This window comes from Lissotriton vulgaris, chromosome 7 (genome assembly GCF_964263255.1).
Source record: "Lissotriton vulgaris chromosome 7, aLisVul1.2, whole genome shotgun sequence".
NCBI classification, from domain to species: domain Eukaryota; kingdom Metazoa; phylum Chordata; class Amphibia; order Caudata; family Salamandridae; genus Lissotriton; species Lissotriton vulgaris.
In genome coordinates this window covers 1,293,033,844-1,293,053,302 of record NC_141695.1, presented here as the reverse complement: position 1 = coordinate 1,293,053,302, position 19,459 = coordinate 1,293,033,844, and the positions used below count along the sequence as shown (strand labels likewise).

The window sequence follows — 19,459 nt, the reverse complement described above, 5'->3', positions numbered from 1 at the left end:
ATCATGTTTAACATACCTAAGACCAGGACTAAGAACAGCGGCAACAAACCCTTGTATGCCAAGCGGCGTAATTGGAAAAATTATACCCCAGAACGTTTGATCGACAAATTAAAAACCCACCCCCCTCCCCAAGGTCAGTCCTTACAAGATACCTGGAACTCTTATGAATTATGGTTGAGTAAGGCACTCGATAAAATTGCTCCTTGGACGTGTAAGCCCCCAGCCAGGAGAACAAAATCTGAACCGTGGTTCTCAGAAAAATTAAAAGTAGCTAAAGCCCGCTGTAAAGCAACTGAAAGAAAATGGAGAAAGAACTACTCCACGGAACTTAAGGAGACCTACAAACAAGAACTAAAGTCTTATCAGAGACTTATAAGAGAGGAAAAAAGCCTCTTCTATCAAAATAGAATTGAAGAGGCTATAAATCCTTCTAAAGAACTATTTCGGATTTATAAGGAACTAACAGACACGTCAAGCCTGGATACGCAGGATACGTATTCAAATGAGTTATGCGAACAAATTGCGGACTTCTTTGTCAATAAAGTAGAGAAAATTCATGCCACCTTCTCCACTCCCCCCACATCCGGCAAGAAAACACCCCCTCTTCAAAAATCCACTCTTACCCACTTTCAAACTCCCGACAAAGATAAATTGTCCAGCATAATTAACAGCATCCATTCTGGCTCCCCTAATGATGTGTGTCCGTTAGATAAGTGCAAAGACATCTTGGACCATACCCTTATGGATCAAATAAGCCAACTTATTACCCTCTCTTTCAAAGAACGTTATGTCCCGGAGGCTTGGAAAAACGCCCAGGTCATCCCTCTGAAAAAAACCCCCAACATTCCGGTCACCCAATTTCAAAATCTTAGGCCAATATCCCTACTGCCTCAATGCGCCAAGATAATTGAAAAAATAGTAAATATCCAACTAATGGCGTTTTTAGAAGCAGAAAACATTCTCCACCCTACTCAATCCAGCTTTAGACCTAATTACTCCACGGAGACAGCTGTCTTGTATTCCACGGAATATATTCGCAAGATGGTGGACGAGGGTGAAACAGCAGCGTTGGTCATGCTTGATTTAAGCGCAGCTTTCGATACTGTGCTACATGCCACGCTGCTGTCCCGTCTTTCAGACATAGGAGTAAAAGACCATGCACTGGCGTGGATTAAATCTTTCCTCACGAACAGATCTTTCCAGCTTCATTGCCCGCCCTTTAAATCATCTTCCCGTGCCGTGAGCTATGGGGTTCCACAAGGCTCCAGTTTGAGCCCTACATTGTTCAACATCTATATGGAACCCCTGGCTCAGATCATAGAGAACTTTGGGGTGGGCATTGTCAGCTACGCCGATGACACTCAGCTTATGTTTAAGCTTACTCCTGACACCGAGAAGTATGCCTCCAACTTCTCAGAGTGCATGGCTGCTGTCGCCATGTGGATGGACAGTAATTGCCTACGGCTTAATGGAGACAAAACAGAGGTGCTAGTGATAGGGAATAAAACCTCTCTATGGTCTCAAGCGTGGTGGCCCACAACTTTGGGCGAATGCCCTCGCCCTGTTGAGAAGGTCAAGAACCTAGGGATCATGATCGACTCTGATCTATCAGGTAAATCCCATGTCAACAAAATCATTGGAAAATGCATTGGCACATTAAGAATCCTTAGAAAAATCATCGACCTGATTCCTATTAAAGCCAGGAAAACTATCGTGCATGCACTTATCACACCTCACCTGGACTATGGGAATGCTCTCCTTTTAGGCCTCAATCAAAAACATCTTCACCAGCTGCAATGCTTGCAAAATGCGGCAGCCCGCTTGGTACTAGGTCTTCCCAAAAGAACTTCTGCCTAGGCGGCATTGTCGAAACATCACTGGCTCCCCATTAGGGAGAGAATAAAATTCAAGAGCCTCTGCTATGCCCACAAGATAGCCCACAACAAGGGTCCTACCTATTTAAGAGGCCTCATGACCATCCACCGCCCCACCAGAGACCTTAGGTCCTCAGGAATGTCTCTTTTCAAACTCCCCCGCGTCCACAGAGCAAAAATTGGCGGCCGCTCCTTTCGCTACCTAGGAGTGAAACATTGGAATGCTCTTCCGGTTCATTTAAGAATGGAACCTTCTGAAACCCTTTTCAGAGCCAAACTGAAAACCCATCTATTTCCTCAATAAGCCTGTTATTCCATTCCTTTCTTGATTCTCTGTGAGGTTTTTTTCAGCAATCAGCGCGGGGATACACAGCTGTGCAGCCATGCGCTTAATAAATGTTTTATTATTTATTATTATTATTACCCTGCACAGAAAATCACGCTTTCAGGAGGAAACAGATGCACCAGGAGCAAAGACAATCTACTTCTGAAGCCAGCTAGTTTTTGTAAGAAAGAACTTATGACTGGAGCAGCACCACCAATTTGGAACGCACTACCCCCTAGCATTAGAAGAATTCCATCCATCGCAGCATTAAAAAAAGAAGCAAAATTATTCTATATGAGAACATTTCTTCAATATGACCTTGCAGCAGTGCCTATGAATCAAATCTTTCCATGTTTGCGTCCAGTCATCCGCCAGCCGCTCGCATGTGGTGGTGTGAATTATTGCGATCGTTACTAATTCAATTGCTGATTCATTATTTTGTTTATACACTTCCCTGAAGTGTACTGTTGTAAAGAGTTTGTAAATTGCAATCTATGCTTCAAAATGGTGCTAATGTTGATGTACGGCTGTAAAGCGCTCTGATAACCCTTTCAGGGTCATGTTCGCGCTAAAGAAAACACTAAATAAATAAAAAATAAATAAATATCCGACATCAAAACCCCACATCAATCATGTGATACATTCAACAAATTATAAAAGAACAGTCCCAATGCTTTTTGGGTTCCAAACTGAACCCTTTATCAGGGGTCCGATGTTATGAGTCCGTAGAAGCTTAAAATGTACAGCTGCGTCCTCCGCAGGAAGCCTACAACACAATGAATTAGTCGATAGTATCCTTGCGAAACTTACGAATTCTTCACTCATTCACTTCTTTTGCGTGTTTGTCCAAATTCTTAATGATGTCTTCCAGTACTTTATTCCAATCCTCCTGATCCATTTTTTGAGAAATATCATCCTTGAGTTTATTGATGTCATGAGACAATTCTGTAAGTATCGATGAGATCTCTTCGATGATCAAGAGAATCAGGTCGAGGGAACATTTGTTCAATACTGCGTACCAACGGGACATAAACGCCTTATTAAATTATAATAACATGGGTCTTAAAGCAATACGCAATCCTCTCGGAATCCTCTTTAATTTGTGGTATTCTATTAAGGTTGACGCATGGAGGCGCTGGTTTATCTCCTTTCTAAGTAAATATTCTAATTGCCGTAACTGTTGTGTTGTGTTGCCTGTGGAGGACCCAAAGTCCCGAACTTCTCTAACTAATGAATATATGGATTCAGCTTCATCTGTAGTGTATGCCTTAGTTTCTGCTTGATTAGTAGAGATCTGCTGTATCTTTCCAAGACATTTTGAATGAGCTGGTGTAGGTCACTAATTGGGCCTTCACTAAGTGAAGAGTGTCTCTGCAGAATCAAAGGGGGCTGTGGATAACCACTCAGGTTGTGGTTTTCCACATCCCCCTTTGATTGTTTAATATACAGAGAGATTGGTGGGCCACATCTCCCCTTCAAGTGGAGGCATGCATATTGGGTTAAAATGAATTAATTTTTTGGTTTATTAAGTTGTATTGTAACAAAAACTAGGTGTGCAGAGGCAGAAGCGCTTCTTTAAAAAACCAAATGCAAATTCTTCTGAAAAAAGTTTAGTCACAGATCAAGATCTGACAGTACAACGTCCAAAACTGCTTACAGTACAACCACAGACGTTTGATCAACCAAACACCTAGGATTACGCATATTCATATGCTGCCTAAAATGCATAAGGGCAGTCAAAAACCACCTTTCAGACCGATTGTAGCTGGATGCAATTCCATCCATGAAGCAGTAGGATACTATTTAGATCATTATCTACAACCTTTAGTTCAAACCTGGACAACCTACATAAAGGTACCACAGACTGCTTATTGAAATTGGAAGCTGTTCGGCAAGTATTTGATGATGATATTCTTTTGTGCACTATAGCAGCCTTGTACACATCAATGGCCCACAATGAAGGACCTGAGGCAGTAGAAAGGAGGTTGCTGGCTTACCCTTTAACTTCAGAACAAGCCATTCTTTTACTTGAACTGTTACATTTTTCTCTGTACCATAGTTATTTCATTTGGCAGGATACATTTTATTTACAGAAGACGGAACTTCCATGGGCTTTCCCGGAGCCCCCTCGGACGCAAATACATTCATGACTTACTTTGACCACAATTACATCCTCACCAACCCAGAATGGAAAGAACATGCAGTAGTGTTTTTACGCTACATAGATGACATATTAGTTATTTTGAAGGGTTCTAAATCGATGCTGGAAGATTGCATTGTCAAATTGAACTGCCATAATCCGAGGATTCAATTGACACATGATATCCAAAGCGAAAAAAATCTATTTTCTAGACATAGAAATAACCAAATACTTGCCAATACTTGCACCCATCAAATTCAAGACCAGATAATGAGATACAAGGCAAGAGGCTATGCACCTGAGATACTGATGAAAGCTGAACAGAAGATTGCTTCAAAACAAAGGGAAGAACTTCTAAAACCTAGTGAAAAAAAAGGGCAACATCGAGAAGTTTTTGTATTGAAATACTCAACACAAGCATCCCAGATTAATGCAATAATAAGAAAACGTTGGGAAATAATTGATCATGAACCTGACTTTGCCAACCTCTTTAGAGGCCCACCGTTATTTGCCCATAATCGATTTAGAAATTTACGGGAACTTTTGAAATTTAAAAATACTGTTGCTAAAGTGACATACAAAGGCATGAGAAAATGCCACAATTGTGGCCAGTGCAGCAATGTAATTCCGGGTGATGTGTTCATGCATCCGCACACAAGCAAGCAAATAAAACTACAACACACATCCAATTGCAATACGAAGAGAGTTATTTATGCCATTAAATGCCCCTGCGGTTTGGTCTATGTAGGGAGGACGAGCTGCAAAATCAAAACGCGGATAATTGAGCACAAAAGCAGAATTCGCAACCAAAATACTACATCTCCCCATGCTTCTTGTTGGTTACAGGCCACTCACTTCACACCACAATTACGTTTTACCATCTGAGAACAAATCAAGATCAGCTCAGGTACAGATCCTAACACAGTATTAGCTCGCAGGGAAACTCACTGGATAAAAATCCTAGGGACGGTGACCCCAGGTGGGCTAAATGATCGCTATGAAATGTTATGTTTTCTCTAACATGCAATGCACATTCATTTATATTCCATCTTGTACAGGATTTGCACTCTTCTTCTTAATCTTTTTCAATCTCTTTTAATCTTTCTTATTGTTTTTGCACATCACCATAGTATTATTTCTACACACTCTTCCCCTAGATTTCGAATTGTACATATTCGTGGCTCATGACTCTTTGTCACGAGTTCATACATACATTGTACATACTTTGGTGTTACTTGTAGACATGCATCCTTGGACAGCAGGTTTATGTTCCTTCCTTTCTGGAGGCATGTACATTTGACTATTAGCTTAACTCATTGCATACGCAAGGACTATGAGCTTGACAGGAGCATCGCATTCTAGAACCCCTGCATACATTTGAATTATGACGTCAGATGCACACGGAGCTCGAAACGTTAGGATGGTTTCATGGAGTTTGAATTAAGGCATGATCTACCGATCGTTTCCTTTAACAACTAATGGGTTTCCTTATAACACTAACTTTCGAATTATTCAGTATTCAGTGCCTGGATGTCTTTGTACAGCCACTTTGTGATCTATAACGTTTTATCAACTTCATGTTACGCTTCGGACACTTTTTTATAAACAGGGTGCGGTCCCTTTAAATGCACACAGGATGCTGGGTGCGTGTGTGAGTTCCGGCAAAAAAGGCAGTCAGAGGTAGCTTGAAACGCGGCGGTGTTCTTACACTTTCGTTCATACCGTGAGGATTTTTCAACTCAGAGCGTTTTAACTTAGTGTCTTTGCTGAGATTGTTAGAAGTAGGTAACGTTTCGACTAACGTAGTGTTACGTTCTACTATTGTAGAATACGGACCCTACTGGGCATAGAAGACACTCGGCGAGTACTTCGGAATTGGTTTGGTGACTTCATTATCACACGGTGAGGATTGTTTTTCTTACTAATGGGGTGAGCTTTGTTTGTACCCTTATTGTTTACATTATTCTTCAAGATTTTTTGATCATACATTATTTTTGTACTTAGGATACACATCTCGTTTTTAGCTATGAAAGGCACACATTGAAGCAGTCCGCTGACTGCGTACAAACGGGTAAGAACTTAACCGAATTTAATTCACTCATGCACGCTACTCAAAACGGTTTGATAGTGAGGTACTGAGGTTTTGTCATTGTTGGTTTATAGCGATACACACGGCAGCCTGTTGGAGGGTAAGAATCGCTCTCTCTTGGAGTGCTTCTTTTTCTTTTTCACCATAACACACTACGAGGTTGTGATGTTCACTGATGTTTTTACAGAGTGCACTTAATGAAGTTTAACGTGCAAGTGGCAAGTTGTTGCTTTTTCTACATCACATGCAGTCACTGGGTTCAAGCTTTGAGTCACACTTTCACTTGTATGTGTTCTACCTAGTAGCACAACATCTCTTCCTCACCCGCTTTTCACATCTTTGATTTCCTTAGAGTGCAAATTCTAATTTTTCCATTGTAAAAAACACTATATCGGTTACATTGAAATTCATTGTGTTGTAGGCTTCCTGCGGAGGACGCAGCTGTACATTTTAAGCTTCTACGGACTCATAACATCTATTCCCTGATGAAGGGTTCAGTTTGGAACCCGAAATGCATTGGGACTGTTCTTTTATAATTTGTTGAATGTATCACATGATTGATGTGGGGTTTTGATGTTGGATATAGAATTACTTTTTTATAGTTGAAATATGCCTCATAATTAAGTGCACATTTTTGAACACTGTTGATTTACTTTACATATTGGGAATGTAAAATATGATGTATTATGGTATGTTAAATCTACATGCCTTAGAGCGTTTGATTATTTTTTGATTATCCTAATTAACCTACTGAGACAACTTTTTGTCTAGTGGTGTGCTCCCCTCAGGTTGTGGTTATCTACAGCCCCCTTTGATTCTTTAATGAGGTAGGAGTCATTGATGGAAGTGTGGTAGTTACTGATCAAATCTTATGCATAGATATACATTTTCCTCGCATATTCTGAATAATAAGAGATTTTATATTTCATTTGGCTTAACAGGAATGCATTTGAGAAGATTTAAGGTACCTGCGTCGAAAGACGTGGTTATTTTCTTCACATGGGTTATATAGACATAAATACACTTTGGTTTCAGCTAGAGGATTCAGATTGTGGTCAAAATATCAAAGTGAACTGGATAAGAGGAATGAGCAGAATAATACATTTAATACTGTATACTTAATGCAATCTAAATTACACCAATGTATAAGGAATCTTCTACTTATATGCGGGCTTGTGTAGAAACATGTTGCACATACTGCTGGCTTGAATACTCCTTTTGCACAAGGTTGTCGAAATTGTGAGCTCTATGACATTAATGTAACGCGCTAAAGAATGTGATTACAAATGCGTACCTTGTATTATTTTCAGCCCTGAGGAAGCCGTAGGTTTTCCCTACCAAGGCGAAACGCGTTGGCGTAAGGGATTGGAGTCTGATGACATTAAAAGAAAAGAACAACAAGAGCCCAATTGATTATTGTCTATTTTCTGTTTCACAACTGTAATTTGATCATAGAAGCGTGTGTGTGCACCAAAATATTGTTAAAATATTGTTCAATACCTTGATTGAGTTTAGGGAAATAGGGTGTTCTCTTCCCCCCTCTTTTGGATGTACCAAACTTCATTGTTCTTGAGAGTAAATCAAGTGTGATTACTATATGAGTGCCAATATATCCTGTACACCCAGCAGTGGTGCTTATTACAGCTGGTCAGTGCAGAAAGTAATCAAAATACTGATCTTGAATTACCAGCACGCCCTGAGAGATTATCTGTAAATTAGTACTGCTACAAACAAACAATAAAACTAACTTTTCAAGTTTCATGTTATGAAAGTGCGGTTAATGTTCTATCTTTAGATACAAACAGTAAAGGAAACGTGGGAAGCTCGATAGTTAAAATATCTAAATGCTTACTGTAGCTTTCAATGTGATCCCTGCGTAAATTAATAGAGCGCTAATGGATGTGTGAGTACAGCACGACCAAGACCAGAATGTGCTGAAAATAAAGCACAATGGCCCATGGTGGTGGTCTCTGGGGCTGTGGGGGATGCGCACGGCTCCCCTCACATTATTTACATTTGAAGCCCCGGTGTGATAGTGGTTCCCGGGGCTGCGGGAGGCCATGCATCCCCTCACATTATTTCTGATTAAAGCCCTGGAAAGGTGGCGGGCTCCAGGGGGGCCACACAGCCCCCGCATTATTTTCACATTGAGCCTTGGGGAGGTTGCAGTTCCTGGGGGAGGGGCGGTCTGCAAGACCAACCATTACATTAGCCCCGGGGAGGTGGTGGTCCCCGGAGCTGTGGGGTAGACCATACGGGCCTCCCCTGTGCCAGTTATAATGTATGCAGGAGGGCATTCTCACGCAAGAAAGGGTTGTAGAAGTGACGCCGTGAAATCTATAATATGTCACTGCACCACTTCTAGGACGCAAATACCTCAATATCTTATGCCTGCCGCATGGCTGACGTAAGACTGACGCAGGCCCATTTCGCATGGGAGTTGCCCATGTGTAATGAACCATTGCTGGAGTTGCGTTACTTTTGTGACACACTCCAGCAATGTGTCATTTGTGCGCCTACAGATATGTCAGAAATACTGACGTATCTGTAACTCCTTTCGACATGATGCGTCATACTGTAAATATGACGCATCATTGGTGTCGCAAGGAGGGCGCAATGAAAATTGACGCATCGCAGTTTACTCACTGCAATGCGTCACATTTCATAAATGAGGCCCTTTGGGCCTTTAAAATTATCATTTCAAAATTACAACTTTTGTTAAACACGTTCCGATTTCTCAAGGCATGACTGGATGATGATGAGTGTTAAACAATGTGTTTTTCCACCTTCCTGAAAATCGTTTAGCATTGTGGAAAAGAAACACAGAAAAGGGGGGACACAATAAGAAGCTCCAGGGCAGTGCTGGGGCGCTCTCAGATACGTGGAAAATGGGAGTAAAAACATATGGAGGCTAATTCACAGAGAAAGCAGTAATACTGCACCCTTAGAAATACTCTGATTAATGGGTGAAGATTACCTACTTTTTGGAATTCACCAATATTCCCAGTAGTATGCCTGGAAAGCTGCCCCAGAAATAGGAGTACTTTTAAAATTACATATTTACTACTTTCTTTGTGAAGTACCCCCATAGGAATTGCCCTCCACAGTGGTGTAGGTCTGTGCCTTCCAGGGAGGGATGCCTATGACCACTTTGGGATGGTACACTAAATTGTAAGATAGTATTGTCTTGACAAGAAGGGTGTGCGTGTGTGACGGTTTCTGCCCTATCTCCTATTCCTCAGATCTAATGTTTATTTTGTCATTGGCAGCTGGTCTCCACTGGAATCATGTTTATTCTGCTCACCTTCAGCGTTCTCCAGTTTTGTGTTTCCATATCCGTTTCTGCCTTTGGATGCAAAACCCTCTGCAGGACGGCCTACAGTGAAGTGGTAAGGATCCTTTCTTCTTCCTTCCTAACTCACAGCCCTCCTCCTTTCCTTTCTTCTTGCCATCTTTCCATCCTTCTTACCTTTGCTGATATCTTTATTTCTCGTTTGAGCTATGTATTCTTTCGCATTCCAGCTCTGTACTTTCTTTCTCTTTCCAGCATTATATCTCTCTCTAGCTAAAATACCAAGGTCTGCCATACTGGAAAAGGCCAGGAAAATTATTTATTATGCATGGGGATATACCTCCTGCCAAGAATTCTCACAGTAATTAAATTGATGAGAGATGGAAAAGCATACTTCCAATACTGCCGTGACACTTTGCAACAGATGTAACTTCCGGTGCAGCTTTCACAAAGTACATGCCTCAAAAAAGACCCAGTGAATTATGACAAACAGTACTAACATTCCGCCTGCCCAGCGGCCTTCCTCAATATCAGATGCCTTTCTCTAGGTAGCAGCGCTACCCAATCTTCTCTCTTTGACTTTGCAGACCAATGTCCAAGCCTAATAAGGTCGGAAACAGCACGTTTGTAGTGCTGTTCACATGGGCCAGATCTAAGACACAACACTCTATATCCCAGGCAGCCCACTGTTTCTCCTTCAACGCTGTCCAGCCTGAAAACAGCTGTACAACCTTCAAGTTCATGACACCTGAACAAGTCCCAGTGCAGACTTCCTTTCTCCTCTCATTCCCCCCAACACGATCAGCCATATTTACCTATGGGAGGGAGTGGTGTAGCACAGAAAACTGACCACTTGCTGTGTGAAAAAGGGTACTTTACTGAAATAGGTGCACATCAGTCAATTTCCTGGCAATCTGCCTTAACAAACTAAAACCTTGCTATATATCCAGTGAACTAGCCCAGGCCCCGCTCCCACCTCTACGGTCCCCTCCCCAACATACCCACCATGCGGCCAACTCAGTTAACTGTATTGCATTTCAACATTTCCAACTTTCTATACCCCCTGCATCCTATGACTGTATGTATGAACTTGTACGTAACAAAATATCCTATACTGAACTTTGAACTACCTGCCTCCCATCCCCTTGCACATGGTTTCCCAACTGGCAACGCCAGACAACTTTTGCCAACACCTGGCAAACATTTCATAAACCGAGCACCTTAGCACCTGTTGCAAGCAACAACGTACACAACTATGCCCCTGCGAACCTGACTCAACAACAGAGCCCTTATCTAAAATAAACATCAAATTGTACCCCAGGAAACTCTAGCTAAAGGAATAGGCGAGCGGGGAATAGAGACACAGATATGCTTTCCGTCACCAACCACCAGGTCATCTGAACCTAAAATGATGGCAGGGAGCCCAACATAACCCTTTAGATATAGTTTGGGCTATAATTAGGAGACGTATGTAGCCAAAAACAGAATGGCAGTCACTGAATGGCACCACCATCCCAATCTGCCAGAGGGGCAGACTTACCGCTGGTCACTCCCCCTCCACAAACTCCCCTTATATCACACTGAGTGACAGGGAAAGGGCAGGAATGCATCATACTTAACATTGTACGGTGCATTCTTGCTTTTTCCCAGCACTGGCGCACAATGTGCTGCCTAGTGCCAACGCAGGCACTCATGCACCATGGTGCAAGGATGACTGCCCTGTAAGCTGGATTGTTTTTATGCAAGAAGGAATTAATGTGTGCGGGTACTGCACTCAGTTAACCTTCTTTGTACGTTTGTGCGATATGTGTGCTGTGTTAGATTAGTGCCTGCTCACTTACGTAACTAGTTGTATGTGGCCTGGCTCCAAAAAGGCCGCCAGGACTCTAACACGCACTACTACAAATTGAGTACTCCTTTTATACGTTGCAATTCAGTTTTAACATGATATCAAATCAAATCATCACATTTCTCTCATTGTTAGTACATGCGTTGAAGTTAATTACAATATAGTCAATTACATTTGCGTTACATAAATGTACATTCAAACAATAGTTTCAAAATACAATAAAACCCAATGCATTTCGGGGAATCAGCCCCTTCGTCAGGGTCTGTTTAAAAAGAAAAAGGAAACATAGTTACTTTTGGTGCTTTAAAGATTCAGTGTTGCAATAGCGTTTACTGCTTGTGGTATTTACAGATTTCGCGCATTTCTTACCTCATGTGCGAGGTAGCTCAACAGGTGTTGTGCTATGCAGTTTGTAGCGTAGCTATAGTGAATCTAAAAGGAGGAGATTATGTAGGTCCCTTGCTAATTTATTAAACTGTGTGCAGAGTTATTAGTAGTTAAATTATTTTACCTGAGTCTTGTTGCTTAATGCATATCTGTAAGAAAAAATATATTTTGTCTTGCGGTCACTTCAAAAGGGGTACCCAAAATAATCAGGGTCATAAGAAAAAGCATATCTTGGTGATATATAGTGCTCACCTGTGGGTCTTCTATTTTCACGTCAAATAGTTACCCTGCAGAATTAAAACAAGGGAAGTTCCATTGAACGTTATTGCGTACGTTAGGGGATTTTGTAGCTTTGTCTTCAAGTTTGCAAAGAAAGTTTTTACCTGCGAGCCTCTGTAAAAGTGGATTGGTCTCGCTAGTCAATCATATACGTTTGACTGTAAATAAAAATGAACTTGATCATTAGCCTGTTGCCGATTTTCAAAGCGGCAGAATGCACGCTGTTTCGTAATTATAACGCGTTAAGCGAAAAGCGCTTTGGGCTTACCGTTTTGAAAAACGATGCTGCTCTATGCGGCGTCTCAAGTCGGGTGTGTCGACCGGGGCTAACTTTCTACACTACTAGTCCCTTCTTACTTATTACTCACTGTTCCCTCTTATGTAGCAATAGACGAAGGACTTCCTTATTGAAAGTTTTACGGCCGCCATTGCTTAGCGGTGGAAGTTCAATAATGCTATTGGTTTTAACCTATTGTGGTATGAGTCAAACAATACGTTACAGTGTATTGACACGTGGAGGGCATTCAGATATTATTAATTGTTCATGTGTATATGCATTAAAACATAATGGGATAAAGAAAATAAAATAAAATAAAGGTAATACACACTGCTTGACATTATTCTGGTTTCATTATATGCATTCCTGCCTATTTACAATCTCCGTCAAATAGATTATATTCTTTATTAACTCCTGCAGCGCTGTTATACCTATGTGTACATAGGGGTGTGTAATTGTATGTCGTTGTATGTCGTGTGAGCATACGTATCACTGAAAATTTGAATCCCTTGAGGCTCTAACTGTATACATCTGTGATGTTTTTGATCTTTATAGAAAGCAAATCATCTCCATTTTGTCGTTCAGCCCATTGGGGATCAGTTTCTGGAGCTTACGTATCCAAAAGGGTTCCCTCTGGAGTAGGATCTTGGCATTGTCCAGTTCTAACCGTTGTGGAATAAGTTCAATAATTTGAAATCTCAGCTGCGCTATTGTATGGCCTGCTTCCATCCAGTGCTTTGCTAGTGATGAGGTGGAGCTTTTATTACGAATCCGGCTCTTGTGCTCCGAGAGCCGCAACTTCAGTTTTCTATCTGTCTTCCCGACGTACAATAGTCCACCGGGACATTTAATGGAATAGACCACGTGTTCTGAATTACAGTTAGTGGTGTGTCTGAGCTGGATTTTTTCTCCTGTCCGTGGGTGCAGTAGAGTATTACCTGGTATGCCATTATTGCAATTCTTGCAATTATAGCATCGTGTGGTGCCTTTGTAAGTTTCTTGCTGTTGAGTGGTACCCACAAGTTGTGCGGGTTTACGTAGTAATTCTTTCAGATTTTGCGCTCTTCTGTAAGCAAATAAGGGCTTGTCAATGAACAATGCTCCAAAATCTTTCTCAACTTGCAAAATTTCCCATCTTTTCTGGATTATTCTTTTTATATCCCTCGACGCAGTCGAGTATTTAGATACAAACACCATTCTCTTATTAGTAGTTTTTGTTTTTTTCTGTAAAAGTTCTGCTCTTGGAATGGTCTTGATTTTCTCTATCTGTGCATCTAACAGTTTTTTAGGGTATCCCCTATCTAGGTATCTTTGTTTTTGTTCTTCAAGACTTTTCTCACACTTTTCACTGTCAGAGGATATCCTCTTTATCCTCATAAATTGTGATACTGGAAGGTTGTTAATTAGATTAGCTGGATGAAAACTCCCGTATAACAATGCTGTGTTCTTATCTGTTGTTTTTTTTTAAAGTCTTGTGTGAATTGAATCCTCCTGTTATTTCAGCCATGACATCCAGGAATGGTTGGGCTGATGCGCTGATGTTGTACGTGAAGTTGATTCTTGGGTTTGCTAAATTCAAACTTTTGATGTTTTGAATTAGTTCTGGTGTTGACCGCTTCCAAATTATAAAAATGTCATCTATGTTCCGTTTGTAGTACATGATTCCTTCTTGCCAAGTGCGGTCTTCCAAGATATAGTCCAATTCAAACTTGGCCATAAAGATATTAGCATATATGCATGCTCCAGGAAACCCCATAGCTGTTCCAGTGAGTTGGATATAGTATTCATCTAGCCATGAGAAATAACTATTCTCTAGGCAAAATTCCAGAAGTTGCATGATTATGTATTCAGGTTCTTCTGGTTTGTCATCTCTAAGCAGAGCCCATTCCATGGCTTCCAATCCTTGTTTGTGAGGGATTGACGTATATAAAGACGACACGTCTATTGTGCATAAAGTCCAGTCCGTGCTCCCTTCTGTTTTGATAGTTGAGAGGCTCCTTAGAATATCCGAGGTATCTTCAAGATAAGTTGGCCACTGGTGAATAAATGACTGCATGTGGGCATCAATGAATACTCCTAGGTTTTCAAAGATTGATGAGCATCCGGACACTATTGGTCTGAAGGGGGGGTTCTTTAGATCCTTGCATACCTTCGGTAGGAAATATATCCTTGGCCTTCTTGGGTAAATTTGTCTTAGATAGCGTTTGGTTGTGTTGTTAATCCAACCCAGTTCTTCTGCTTTGTGTAGAATTTTGTCTAGAGTTTGGGTGATTTCTGAGGTTGGGTCTTTTTCCAATTTAGCATATGTGTTCACATCTTGAACATGTTCGTTGCCCTTTTGCATATAGAAGTCAGAATCCATTATGATCAATCCTCCTCCTTTGTCCGCCTTTTGGATCACGATTGCTTTATTTTTCGCCAGTGTTTGTAAAGCGCTATGCTCTGCTCTTGTTAAATTGCTTAACTTCCTCTTATATTGAATCTTGCTCATGTCTGCTTTGACTAAAGTTTCAAATGTGTCAAGGCTTTTATGGGAGATTGGGGCTAGAAAAGTACTTTTGGGTTTGAATTTGGCTGCAGTGTTATCTTCTGTTTCAATTGGATTTAGTATTGTAAAAAAGTGCTTTAGTCGTAAGATCCTCATAAATTTAAAGAATGCTACTTCCGTTTCTAGCTCGTTAGTGTGATAAGTGTTAACAAAAGTTGTCCCTTTATTCAATAGTTTCTCTTCAAATTTAGTCAGAGGATATTTTGAGATATTAATCACAAGGTTTTGGTTTGGCTCCGTAAGCCCGTTTTCTTCTCCCGTTCCTTTTTCTTTTCCTCTTCGCGTTTTTTGTCGCTCAACTGGGAGGTCGATTGATCCAGTGGTTTGCTTTGGGCTTGGCCTTTCTCTAAAAAAGCATTAGATGATGATGTGGATGCTGTTTCTGTTGCAAGGGGTACTTGCGGGCCTGGTTTGCGGCGTTGCTGCTTGTCCATAAGTTGCCTAGAGGTACTAGTGTCACTGTCTGACACTACACTTTCTTCAGATGAGGCTGCTTGTTGTTTTTTACCCGTGTACCTTCATTTGTATACAGTTAGAACCTCAAGGGATTCGAATTCGCAGTGATACGTATGCTCACACGACATAAAATTACACACCCCTATGTACACATAGGTATAACAGCGCTGCAGGAGTTAATAAAGAATATAATCTATTTGAGTGAGATTGTAAATAGGCAGGAATGCATATAATGAAACCAGAATAATGTCAAGCAGTGTGTATTACCTTTATTTTACTTTATTTTCTTTATCCCATTATGTTTTAATGCATATACACATGAACAATTAATAATATCTGAATGCCCTCCACGTGTCAATACACTGTAACGTATTGTTTGACTCATACCACAATAGGTTAAAATCAATAGCATTATTGAACTTCCACCGCTCAGCAATGGCGGCCGTAAAACTTTCAATAAGGAAGTCCTTCGTCTATTGCTACATACAAGGGAACAGTGAGTAATAAGTAAGAAGGGACTAGTAGCGTAGAAAGTTTGCCCCGGTCGACACACCCGACTTGAGACGCCGCATAGAGCAGCATCGTTTTTCAAAACGGTAAGCCCAAAGCGCTTTTCGCTTAACGCGTTATAATTACGAAACAGCGTGCATTCTGCCGCTTTGAAAATCGGCAACAGGCTAATGATCACGTTCATTTTTATTTACAGTCAAACGTATACGATTGACTAGCGAGACCAACCCACTTTTACAGAGGCTCGCAGGTAAAAACTTTATTTGCAAACTTGAAGACAAAGCTACAAAATCCCCTAACGTACGCAATAACGTTCAATGGAACTTCCCTTGTTTTAATTCTGCAGGGTAACTATTTGACGTGAAAATAGAAGACCCACAGGTGAGCACTATATATCACCAAGATATGCTTTTTCTTATGACCCTGATTATTTTGGGTACCCCTTTTGAAGGGACCGCAAGACAAAATATATTTTTTCTTACAGATATGCATTAAGCAAGCAAGACTCAGGTAAAATAATTTAACTAGTGAAATAAGTACTAATAACTCTGCACACAGTTTTATAAATTAGCAAGTGACCTACATAATCTCCTCCTTTTAGATTCACTATAGCTACGCTACAAACTGCATAGCACAACACCTGTTGAGCTACCTCGCACACGAGGTAAGAAATGCACGAAATCAGTAAATACCACAAGCTGTAAACGCTATTGAAACACTGAATCCTTAAAGCACCAAAAGTAACTATGTTTCCTTTTTCTTTTTAAACAGACCCCTGACGAAGGAGCTGATGCCCCGAAATGCATTGGGTTTTATTGTATTTTGAAACTATTGTTTGAATGTACATTTATGTAACGCAAATGTAATTGACTATATTGTAAGTAACTTCAACGCATGTACTAACAATGAGAGAAATGTGATGATTTGATTTGAAAACGTATAAAAGGAGTACTCAATTTGTAGTAGTGCGTGTTAGAGTCCTGGCGGCCTTTTTATGCAAGAAGGGGCACCTACCTGCATAAAAACTATCCCAAGAGGCATTTCCTCTTTTTATGTGCGCTGCAGAACCCATAGAAGGAGGAAAAACCGAGGAGAACAATCATATTTTTCCTGTTTAAGCCTCACCTGGAGGCGTAGCAGTTTTGATGCATTCCCAGTTCTACAATGTATCGTTAAACTGGGAATGGAAAAAATCCATGTTTTTTTACGTGGTAACACCCACGGACCGCCCATGGAACTCCTCCCTGGGACAGAGTAATGCAATGCAGTATTTTGCGCTAGGTTGCATTGCTCTGGATTTTTCAAGCCACTCAAGGCCATGCATGGTGGCCTTGCGTGGCTCCATAAATAGCATCTCATGGGTTGCGTTGTTTTTGAACCCCGTTGTCCAGCGCAACAGCGACAAAACCCTTGATAAATATGGCCCTTATTTTATCTCCCGTCAGCCATCCTGCAGAGTGGCTGTTCTCACCATGGCTCATTTCTACACTGGAGCCTTTGCATTCCTAGCTTCCCGAAGCATATCAGCATACACAGTGGTGCAATAAATATCTAAATTCATATGGCAGATTGCTTCTGACGGCCAAGTATTGCAGTATGTAGCCTATCAGGGCCAGCTTTAGGGCAGTGCGACTGGTGCTGCCACACTGGGCGCTGACCTTTGTAGGGTCGCTTACCTCAGAGGGGGTGCTGTGTTTAGCAGTAGCATATGATTGGAGAGTTGAGGGGGACTTTTGCCCAGTGGTAGTGAGAGACTCCAAGGAGGTAGTCATTGGGTGTGGGGGCACCAAAATATTTGTCGCACCAGGCCTCACCAGCGCTAAAGCCGGCCCTGACAATTGATGTTGGTTTGTCGACAAGGCTGAAAATCCTGGTGATCTTGTGGTCTTGGGCTTTGTCCCTGTGTTCCAGCTATACATTAATGATACTTTGCATCGTGTAAATTTCCATTAAAGTGCCGTTTTCAGCTGCATGGCGCTGGGATTTTTTGGCTGATTGATTTTCATTTGATTCAGTGTGATGTGGAAATCAATGGCAACTCGCTGATGGATGACAATTTGTATGCCATAAAATACAAACACAACACGGATGGTTCTGATTTTCATATATGAAAATAATTGCAACACTACGAGAAATATTAAATATAGAGATTGAAAAAACATGTAGCAATGTCTTGACTATATGCTGAGTCAAAGCAAAACCTTTGAGCATAGGACAACAGACAAGACATATTGCTAAAATAAATATTCATGAGGAAGAAACAGTAGACAAAATATGAACTATATGGAAGTCAAAGATAGATCCCAGGACAAATATTGAAAGCTGGAACATGGCATCGAGGGATATTCAAAAAGCGCTGAGAAGAGCCACCTTTAATCGAATGCAGCGGTATGCACAATGCCTTTTTGCCTCTATATCACGAATTTTCGACATAAGCGCAAAGCTGACATATCAAACCAGTGTCCCAAATGTAAGAACACTGGTACATGGGATCACATTTTTTTAATTTTTCAATCACTGGGACAATATTTTCAAGAAATATTTATTTTATTTAAATTTATGATATAACCACAGAAAGAATGCTAGTGCTTATGGAAAGCTCTGCATGTGTGAGAAGTGTGGAGAGAACCAGAATACATGTTTTTATTGCTATGTTGATTGCACGCTCATTAAATTGGAAAGGCATAGAAGCACCTTGGTTCAAAAAGTGGATTAATAAGACAACCAAAGAAAACAACGTATGTGTAGTGTTGTAGGGTCAAGGCCTAGCTGGACACTAATGACGGCACACACGTTATTAAAGTAGTGGGCAGATTCCAAACTGAGCCACGCCCAGGAGGCTGGGCTATTTATTTGCTTCAGGACATGCTGGCCGAGCGTACGCTGGGCCAGACTAACTGGGGGACGTTGCGGGCAGCTGCAGGGACTCCCCTTCGCAAACACTGCTCAGTGGGTGGGTCCCTGTGACACAACATTACAGTATGCTATTTTAACCCCTTCACTGCGGCGGCTATCCCGCCCTAGAGATTGTTAGCACAGGCACGGAATTCTCGCCGCGCAGGCGAGGCGAGAGGGCCGTGACGGAACCGTTCCGTCACCAGCACAGCCCACCCGAGGCTCGTGACGGAACGGTTCCGTCACGAGCATGGGAGGGGTTAAAAGAATGAATTTATCACACAAATATGACATTTGGGGACTATATTGCTTTAAAATTTGAAAAAATGAAATCTCTACTTAGTTTAAATGTTGAAACAATGAATAACATTTGTTTTCTGAATGCCCATAAAAAACATAAAAACCAAAAAAACACTCTCTTGCCGTATACAGTAATAAGCCTCAGCCATTTTGGGTTTCATCCAGTCAGTCACTTGAAACACAATCCTATAGAGACACCATTGCTTATGCAGTGACTGCCTCATCTCAGGGTACATCG

General features: G+C 41.2%; 1 protein-coding gene across 1 annotated transcript in view; it reads left to right on the top strand.

Moving 5' to 3' along the window:
* The window catches only part of LOC147703523 (membrane-spanning 4-domains subfamily A member 4A-like), a 294,683-nt gene that overhangs the window by 274,167 nt on the left and 1,057 nt on the right, over window positions 1-19,459 (top strand). The window contains exon 5 of the mRNA XM_086931889.1: window positions 9,698-9,817. Coding sequence (XP_086788015.1) covers window positions 9,698-9,817 — 120 coding nt within the window. The remainder of the gene's footprint in view (window positions 1-9,697; window positions 9,818-19,459) is intronic.